The sequence below is a fragment of the Vicia villosa genome, linkage group LG2, assembly GCF_029867415.1.
Source record: "Vicia villosa cultivar HV-30 ecotype Madison, WI linkage group LG2, Vvil1.0, whole genome shotgun sequence".
NCBI lineage: Eukaryota > Viridiplantae > Streptophyta > Magnoliopsida > Fabales > Fabaceae > Vicia > Vicia villosa.
The window spans coordinates 161,302,169-161,312,806 of record NC_081181.1 but is presented as its reverse complement, the minus strand read 5'-3'; the positions used below and the strand labels follow the sequence as shown (position 1 = coordinate 161,312,806).

Below are 10,638 nucleotides of genomic sequence, written 5' to 3'. Positions count from 1 at the left end.
ACTTAAGACGTATTTTGTATTTTGATATGAAGAATGTGCATTCGAAAAATACACTTTCAAATTCTAAAAGACATTTTCAAAATTCCTTCAAGATATTTTTCCACCATTTAGCGCTGGATAAACAATTCCCACAAAAAATTTCTAAACAAGATCCATTCCAATCTATAAAACGGTGAATCAAAATTAAAATATGTTTTTGGATGCCATACAACTTTTCTTACTTGCAAAAATTCTGGAGTGAAACACAACTATTTTATAAAATTCAAATCATTATAATGAAATACAACAAGACTAATTTAAATTAAATAATAATCTTAATCGAATTAGCTTACAAAATCTTAATTTTTTTTATTCTCAACAGAAACATTCTATCTTTAGTCTTTGCCCGGGTTAAATAATACCTTTTTTAATTTAATTAAAAATAGTCCTTTGCATAATAAGAAATCCAAATAAAAATTAAAGTTTATACAAAATAGAAAGGCAAATAGATAACAAATTGCGTCGCTAAGGCAAAACCAATTCATTTAAAAACTTTTGAAAATTTAGGATCACATCTAGAATTCCTATTTGTTTAAATAGCTATGCATACACTATACAAGAAATTTAGCTTACACCTACCCTTATAGCTAATGCACTTCAATTTTCATTAACAGAAGACAAAGGAATAAGACATGCATGCTACTAATTCATCATTATTTTATCTCAGTCTTCTTCAACTTCACCATCTGCAAAAGTTCAAAATTCCTTAAAATTTACTATATACATATTATACCTATATAATAGCAACATATAGCCAAGTCAAAAAAGTATTGATGTCTAACCTTTAAGATTAACGGCACGGTTTGCTTGAGTATCAGCATCTCGGTTATATTCCTTGAACATAAAAAAGACATGTTATTTATGAATAGATTCCAAATATTATGTACATATCTTAATCTTCTAGTTAAAAAGTGGAATATGCATTTTTAATTTCTAACTTAATCCAAACATTAGGATCATTACTTCTTTGGTAGATAGGCATGCAAATTAAAAAATCCTGAAATTGGAAATTGGTTACCCTTGGAATATGATTTATCCTGAATGACAGAAACTTATTCTTCAGCTCTTTGGCCTCGTTGCATAAATAACTCATATTCTGGTTTTTTATTTTCCATAAACCTTGAATCTATAAAAAAAGTAGTAAAATATTAGAAAAGTATAAAAAGTTTAAAATTTATAGCAGGTAATGATAAGCCTAGGCCACCCATCACCAAGTTTTACACACGCAGGCAGCGACTCCCAAGGAGTGCAGAGTCAGGAGATGCGAATCAGGGGGCGTGACCCTTGGTGAACAGACACACCCACCCGAAGGGATGCAACCCTTGGAACCAAACAGCATCAAATCTAACAGTTATAACCCTTCAAATTAATTGTGCCAATTAGGAACAGATGTAAATACAGTATAAATAGAAGCAAATCAGAATTAGGAAGGCATTCAGAAAATTTAGGAAGAATTTGAATTGTGGAGAGACAGGCTCTCGAAAACCTGTGTTGTAATATTCCAATATTATCTACATAAATTTCAGTTTTCATATTTTCAATTCTGTTCCATTTTTTGGTTCTTATCAATTGGTATCAGAGCACCGTCCAGGTGCTTTGCTTCCAACTATGGTGACAACTCGATCTAATCCCGAAAACCCAGACACAATGGAGAGAATTTTAGAAATGTTGATGGCGGACCGACAAAACCGAGATGTAGAACGACAACAATTCGAAACACGCTTTGCACGTCTAGAAGCCATGGTGGAAAATTTGTCCAAGCATTCAGAAGATGGCACACCCAAAGGTTCCATCAATGGAGAACGTTCAACCAAGGTCCACACCGGAGAAAGAAAAACAGAACGATGGAGAAAATTGGCAATCCCCATATATGATGGAGAATCCGATGCTTATGGCTGGATAAATAAATTGGAACGCTTCTTTCAAATGAGAGAAATCCTTGAAGAAGAGAAAATTCAGGCAGTTATGGTGGCTCTAGAGGGAAAGGCACTATCTTGGTTCCAATGGTGGGAAAATTGCAATTCTGATATTGGATGGGAAGATTTCAAACTTGCCATTCTTGAAAGGTTCCAAACTTCAGCCACTCTCAACCCTTTTGCTGCCCTCCTTGCACTTAAACAAGAAGAAACGGTGGAAGAGTACGTTGAACAATTCGAAAAGTTTGCAGGTATGCTGAAAACTATCGATGAAGAACATTTAAAGGACATTTTTGCGAATGGATTAAAGGAAGACATTGGGGCAGAAATTAAACTCTACGAACCACCCACTTTTTCAATCATGGTCAAGAAGGCATTAATGATCGAACAAAAAAATAGAGCAATTTGGAAGGTGGGACCGAATGCCCCTTCTAACTCAAATTCAAAATTCAACAACTCGTATCGAAGCCCATCCTATTCGAAGACTATTACTTATGGTGTTAGTCAGAAAGGTGGAGGAAAAAGTAATGGCCCTTCTAATTCTTTTACGGGAAGTGTATCTGTGAACAAACCAGAAAACAACAACCGACCCAGAGGATTTCAACGGTTAACCGAAGCAGAACTTCAAGAGAAGAGGAAGAAAGGAGAATGTTTTCGTTGTGAAGAAAAATGGAGCACTTCTCATGTATGTAGAAATAAACAACTTCGGATAATGTTAGTAACAGATGAAGATGATGTTGAAAACTCCGAAGAGGAGCCCGAACCCGAATTTGGAGAAACGCCCCAATTATCCATGAATAGTATTGTGGGATTTACTTCTCGCCGATCTTTGAAGGTTTGGGGAAGTATTGATGATAACAAAGTCATAGTACTGATAGATTGCGGTGCCACCCACAACTTCATTTCAAAGGAACTAGTGGAAAAATTACAATTAGAAGTGGAAGACACTCCATCATACGTTGTAGAAGTTGGAGATGGTCACAAAATCAAATGTAAGGGAGTATGCAGAAAGGTTCCCTTGAAAGTGCAAGAAGTACAAGTACAACAACAGTTCTTCTTATTCGGCCTTGGAGGCGTGGATGTGGTTTTAGGCATGGAATGGTTAGCAAGCCTAGGAGAGATTAGTGCCAACTTTGAACAACTGACGTTGGGCTTTAAGATTAATGGAAGAAAGGTGATTTTAAAGGGAGAGCCAGAACTTTCAAAGAAAGATGCCTCACTTAATTCTATGTTGAAAGCTTTGCAGCAAGGAGAAGGGTTCTTTATCGATTATCGTCATATTCAAGCAGAGATAGATTGGAAGGATTCAATCCCGTCAGAATTAAAAGATGTGCTACATGATTTCCCTTCCATCTTTGAACCCCCAGAAAGACTTCCTCCTCATCGGCGTCAAGACCATGCCATTCACCTCAAAGAAGGAGCCCAAATACCGAATATCAGACCATACAGATATCCTCACTATCAAAAAACAGAAATTGAAAAATTAGTTGCAGAAATGTTAGAAGCGGGAATCATCCGACCATCTACGAGTCCTTATTCTAGTCCTGTCATCCTAGTCAGAAAGAAAGACGGTAGTTGGCGGTTTTGTGTAGATTACAGGGCCTTGAACAAAATCACTGTTCCCGACAAATTTCCCATCCCGGTGATTGAAGAGTTGTTAGACGAAATAGGAGGGGCCAACATCTTTTCAAAACTGGATTTAAGATCCGGATACCACCAAATCAGAATGAAGGAAGAGGATATTGCAAAAACTGCTTTTCGAACACATGAAGGTCATTATGAATTTTTGGTACTTCCATTTGGACTTACTAACGCACCTTCGTCTTTTCAATCATTAATGAATGAAGTATTAAGGCCAGTACTCCGAAAATACGTTTTGGTATTCTTCGATGATATCCTAATATACAGCCCTTCTATGGAAGAACACAAGCAACATCTGCAAAATGTATTAACGTTACTCCAACAAAATGAATTGAAGATCAACGGCAAGAAGTGCTCATTTGGCCAAGATAACTTGGAATATTTGGGACATGTTATTTCTGCTGGAGGAGTATCCGCAGATCCTAAGAAGCTGGAAGCAATGACGTTATGGCCTTCACCCAAGGATGTCACTAGCTTAAGGGGATTCCTAGGCCTTACTGGCTATTATAGGAGGTTCGTTCATGATTATGGAAGAATAGCAAGGCCATTGACCAACCTGTTGAAGAAAAATGCCTTTCAATGGAGTCCAGAGGCAGAACTTGCATTCGAACAACTAAAGCAAGCCATGACCAATTTACCTACATTAGCAGTACCCAACTTTTCAAAACCTTTTGTGGTTGAAACAGATGCTTGCGGAACCGGACTAGGGGCTGTTCTAATGCAAGAAGGAAGACCCCTGGCCTTTTGGAGTACTACCCTATCAGAAAGGAATCAGAGGAAATCAGTGTATGATCGCGAATTAATGGCAGTCGTAAAAGCAGTCCAGAAATGGCGACACTACTTGTTGGGAAATCATTTTATTATTAAAACTGACCAAAAAAGTTTGAAATTTTTGACAGAGCAGAGAATGATCGGTGAGGAACAATACAAATGGATTTCCAAATTAGCAGGATATGATTTTGAAATACAGTACAAACCAGGGAAGGAAAATTCTGTCGCCGATGCCCTATCCAGGAGAAGTTCTTATTGTGCCATGACAGTCTTACAAATTCACGATTTCGAGGAATGGGTTGAAGAGATCAAACAAGATGTCAAGTTACAAAAAATCATGCAAGACCTAATTATCAATCCCATGTCTCATGCTGGCTACACGTTAAGGGATCAGAAACTATTTTACAAGGAGAAATTGGTGTTGTCAAAATCATCCTCCAGAATTCCCATCATTTTAAAAGAATTCCATTCATCCTTGGTAGGAGGACACTCAGGAATCTTCAGGACTTATAAAAGAATAGCAGATCTAGTTTATTGGGAAGGGATGAAAACCGACATCAAAAATTTTGTTGCAGCTTGCGAAGTCTGTCAAAGAAACAAAAGCGATAACTTGTCACCGGCAGGACTGCTACAGCCATTACCAATTCCTACTCAAGTATGGACAGACATTTCGATGGATTTTATTGGAGGACTACCCAAATCCATGGGGAAGGATACAATTCTGGTGGTGGTTGACCGGCTCACCAAATATGCCCACTTCATACCATTAGGGCATCCTTACACCGCTAACGATGTTGCTGCAGTTTTTCTACAGGAAGTTGTAAGATTGCATGGATTTCCGTCTTCCATTGTTTCAGATCGTGATCCTTTGTTTTTAAGTAATTTTTGGAAAGCCCTTTTTAAAGCAGCAGGTACACAACTAAAATTCAGTTCGGCATACCATCCTCAAACGGATGGACAAACGGAAGTTGTCAATCGATGCTTGGAGGTTTATTTACGATGCTTAACAGGTACTAAGCCTAAGAAATGGGTCTCTTGTCTTCCCTGGGCTGAATTCTGGTTTAATACCAATTATAATGCTTCAACCAAAATGTCCCCTTTCAAAGCATTGTATGGACGTGATCCACCTCACATTCTTAAGGGATCCACCATTCCGTCCCGCCTTGAAGAAGTCAACAAACTTACAATTGCTCGAGATGAATTATTGGCGGCTCTGAGAGAGAATTTGTTGAAGTCCCAAGATGTCATGCGCACAAATGCCAACAAACGCCGCCGAGATATAACATATGAAATCGGTGATTGGGTGTTCTTAAAGATGCAACCTTACAGGAGAAAATCCTTGGCTAAAAGGATTAATGAAAAACTCTCGCCTCGATTTTATGGTCCTTTCCAGGTGTTAAAAAAAGTGGGTGCTGTTGCTTACAAATTGGATCTTCCATCTCATAGTAAAATTCATCCAGTATTTCATGTCTCTCTCCTCAAGAAGGCCATTGGTGATTCTTTCCAATCCCAACCTTTACCACCTATGCTATCTGAGGATCAGGAATTACAGGTTTATCCGGACTCTGTTTTAGATATTCGTGAATTACAACCTGGCAACGTGGAAGTCTTAGTTAAATGGCAGAATCTGCCTACAAGTGAAAATAGTTGGGAATCTGTGGCTAAATTTCAAGAGGTCTTCCCAAATTTTCACCTTGAGGACAAGGTGAATCTTTTAGGCGGGGGTATTGATAAGCCTAGGCCACCCATCACCAAGTTTTACACACGCAGGCAGCGACTCCCAAGGAGTGCAGAGTCAGGAGATGCGAATCAGGGGGCGTGACCCTTGGTGAACAGACACACCCACCCGAAGGGATGCAACCCTTGGAACCAAACAGCATCAAATCTAACAGTTATAACCCTTCAAATTAATTGTGCCAATTAGGAACAGATGTAAATACAGTATAAATAGAAGCAAATCAGAATTAGGAAGGCATTCAGAAAATTTAGGAAGAATTTGAATTGTGGAGAGACAGGCTCTCGAAAACCTGTGTTGTAATATTCCAATATTATCTACATAAATTTCAGTTTTCATATTTTCAATTCTGTTCCATTTTTTGGTTCTTATCAGGTAATATGGTAGTCATAATCGTAATATGGTAGTCATAATTATGATCCAGAAGGTAGAATCGCACATTTCCACAATCTTGCAGGTTATTGTCGAGTTTTTGCCTAACATGAAACCATATATCGTAAAAACCATATAAGGTAAACAAGTGGGTTAACATGTAGGGTTAAGGAACTGTGCTCGCCCCACCACAAGGAGTCAACCCAAAACAGGTGTGACCAGAGAAAAAGGAAAAGCGGATTCCGAATTTTGAGATTATATGAGCAAGTACAATTCTCATCTCCATTAATATATTTTCTTTTCCTATAATATATAAGTAAGCTTGAGTTACTAGGAATTCAAAGAGTTAAACAAGAGAGAAATAACAAAACAGGAACAAGAGAGAAATAACAAAACAGGAACAAGAGAAGAAAAAGGAAAAACAGAACAAGAGAAGAAAAAGGAAAAAGGAAAGATCCAAGAACAAGAAAAAGGAAACATACAATAAATAACATAATTTCTATTATTCTCTCAAATATAAATCTTTCCTAATTACAGTTTGTAACATTAAAAAAATAACATTTTGTTACACTTTACAAAATGAATGATTACGATTCTTATTTATATCTGTCTAACCTTACTAACATACACGTTCTTCATTGGTGGCCGTGGCCTATATGTGTAATGTGGAACCCTAATATATTAACTTCTATATAATTACTTTTTTTTTTATACTACTAATTAGCTATATCACCATGTGTTCATATGAAAATATATTTTAATATTTTTGGTAGGAGGTTAACATACCGATATTAGAATATGATCGGTTTTTTTACTACTATGTCAGTTAACAAATGGTATTATTAGGAATAGTGCATACCAACAAGTATGAAGAGGTTCAAAAACTCTGCTACGCTATAGGCTATTGTACCACTACTTAACAATATTGATGGATACTTCGTATCTTCTAGCAATAACAAACCTGATTACAAACAAGTAGGGAGTCTCCTTTAACACATACATGCTTAAATCCTTTCTCGAGAGCTTGTTTTAATCCTAAAATCAAGGCTCTGTATTCGGCAACATTATTAGTAGCCGTACCAACTCCTTCACGCAATCGATAGACCTGCGGAGAGATATAAGAGTATGTTCTTTTCATATATTCACATAATATTACAAAAATGATTTAGTATTGGTACAAAATAGAGACACCTTGCTTCCATCATCTGCCCTCAAAATTGCTCCCGCACCGGCAAGCCCAGGGTTCCCTTTAGATGCGCCATCAAAGTGAAGTGTACAAGAAATCTAAAATAATTTTGATTGTATTAATAGCTATTTTATGGATAAATGAAGTTCCAATGTAAACCTCTATTTAGAGATAATTAAAATAAAAGATAACTACATGTAAAGACACATATTTGAACTTCATCCTTGCCTTAAGGTACTACCTCTTACGACTCACGTCTGATAATAACCACGCAATAGACAAAAACTAACTTAAACCACTTACATCTGATATCTGATATTAACCACGAACCTCTTACGTCTGACATTTGATATTAACCATGCAAAACACAAAAACTTACGCAAGTATTAGTAGACAACTCTGCTTGTAGTTGTAATCCACTTGTACTATGCTTCCTTTGCACGTTTGTTGAAAATGAAAATGATCCACCTCCCTTCTGTATAAATAAAAGTTTTGTGTTACTCTAGCCAATAATTGTAATTATTGTTTGAGGATATTCTAAAATTGGCAACTCACATTAGTATCAAGTTGCATGGCACAATTATGTGACGAGGAATTCGTCATAATTGTTCTTCCTCCGTTAGAATTAGGATTCTGACAAAAAAATGAAAAATTGATCTCTTTTTAAAGTTAAATGTTTCTCCAATTGCAAACTTTCAAGAGATATGACACTATTGGTATAAGCGGTAAAAAACATAAAAACAGTTTAAGACGTTATCACAAATAATGTTAATAATATATGAAAACCCATGTATTCAAAGTCCACCACAAAATACGTAGGAAAAAGTTATTTTGGACAAAAAAAGAAGTCTTCATTCCATAGAATATAAGAGGAATATTTTCTGATAACTCACACTATCATCAACTTGTAATGCACCTTGCAAGCTCTTTGATGTGGAATTCACCATAACTCCTCCTCCAGAAGAGTATGGATCCTGAAAGAATATCAATCTCTTCATGAAGTTGGGAATTTTTCTAATAGCAAACTTGCCAAACACAAATAAGCTTAAGAAGTTACAAGATAAAATGATAATGAAAAATGAACCACTATGCAATACATTCCAAGTCCAACATAATAAGAGACGAAAATCAATGTTCTCATAGCATTGTTAATATTGCTATAGCGCCTTAGTATAGCGGAGTTTGGTAAATTTCGAAGGTTAGGAACGACCGAATTTTCAAGATCATAGTGCAATCGCATGGTGCAATGGTGGATAAAACCAAGATGGTGTCGTGGCTATGGTTACTACCAAGTTTAACTAATTACCCATGTCTTTTTGATGAATGAGTTAGTAGAGATCCTATCAGAATGGTGCTGGGATCTCCATGGGCTATTTTGTCTCCCGAATAGGCCCAATTCTGGATACTATCTCTGATTTTCAGGGAGATCTAGTGACTATTTCTGTAGTCGAGTTAGCACAAGGGAATGAGATGCTTTTGTTCAGTGGTTAGAATCTTGCATTTTGGTATTTTGATGGTATCTTTTCTCCGGTGCAAAGTGGCAAGGCTGCTGCCTCTGCCTGCAGTGGCCTGCAAGCAAACTTTTCCGTTTGTATAATGGTTTGCCATTCTCGGACAACGATGTAGCTTCTCACTAATTGGTTTTTGGAGCAGAAAGAGGGTGTGTAGGGGAAGCACTGCAGCTTAGTGTAGCTTGGTAGCATCCGGTTTTTTCTCTTTTAATCGAGGCGGGTCTGTATTCTAAAAGTCAATTCTTGCACACTTGTGTTAGAAATGAATTCAATTAATATATTTTGAATTTCAGAAGAAGAAGAAGAAAAAAACTATTGTTCCATAACACATGATTTAATACAAAGTGCTGCCAAGTTGGGCTATAGCATTGTAGCAACCCCTTTGAACAACTTCTTCTATCCATAATTGACAACATTTAGGAAAATGCAAAAGTTCAAGTTAACAAAATCAAGCCTCAGGACGCACAAAATACGGCTTTTTATTTATGCAGTAACTACACTTCAGATTGAAGACACTTGCTAATATCTAACACCAATGCATTTGGTTACTTTCAATTATCCTATTTTCTCAAATCATAGGCCTTTATTCCATATAATCGGAAAAAAATTCACAACAAATTTAAGACAACAACAAAAGTAAGAACAAATAGTGTCTCAAACCTGATAAGGACAAGGAACAAGTTTTCCAAAACTAGCTGCATTAACATTGGCAGCACTGATAGAGTAAGTAGCTCCTTTAAGCCCATGTGAGACAAGATACTCCTCAGTTTCTTCAGGCAAACAAAACCCTTTATAAACACTCACACTCTCACCACAAACCTGCATGAAAAAAAAAATCAAAACATAAAATTAAACACTTGAAAAACATAACTGCTTTAAAATCGTTCACACCCAAATGCAGAAAATTTATAAAGACAAAAACTTTACATACAGAAGATGAAAGTAAAGGTTGGATATCAGTTAAAGACTTGTAAATGCCAACAAGATTCCCTTTTTTAACAACATAGAAAGCGTCTTTTTCATCCGCCATTGTAGAACTGCAAGCCAGCACAAGAGCGTTATGATCTTAGTTTGAGAGATCAATGAACAAAAATCATTCAATTTACGACAAGACGGGACACATGAGACTGTAACTGTTGATGTCGTGTTTTTCAAACCTTGGAAGACGAGAAAAATAAATTATTCAATTTACGAGTTTTTAACCCAAACAACTCTTTAATGGCTATATGGAACCGCCAATCTAACATTATTAATCAAAAATTAATTTAGACTAATTACAAGGACATGAAAGTTTTTTAAATCACTACTCTCACACAATGTTTTAAAAACCGGATTGATTCGGCCGGTTGAATTGGTTCAACTTTGAACCGTTGTCTAATCCGGTTCGGTTTGGACCAATAAACGGTTAGGTCTATAAAATTGAGATAAAATTGCTTCAAGCGCAAAATATCAAAATAATCGTAAAAT

At 36.5% G+C, this 10,638-nt stretch overlaps 1 protein-coding gene across 1 annotated transcript; it reads right to left on the bottom strand.

Annotated features, from left to right (window-relative positions):
- Window positions 1-433: 433 nt before the first annotated feature.
- On the bottom strand, window positions 434-10,363 carry LOC131652767 (uncharacterized). Its single transcript, XM_058922724.1, has 11 exons — window positions 10,306-10,363; window positions 10,103-10,208; window positions 9,832-9,990; window positions 8,554-8,634; window positions 8,216-8,293; window positions 8,040-8,135; window positions 7,666-7,758; window positions 7,436-7,579; window positions 1,058-1,165; window positions 822-873; window positions 434-725 (listed from the first exon to the last, which is right to left on the bottom strand). The coding sequence occupies exons 2-11, from the start codon at window positions 10,199-10,201 to the stop codon at window positions 703-705; spliced, it is 933 nt and encodes a 310-aa protein (XP_058778707.1). The 5' UTR covers window positions 10,202-10,208; window positions 10,306-10,363; the 3' UTR covers window positions 434-702.
- Window positions 10,364-10,638: the final 275 nt, after the last annotated feature.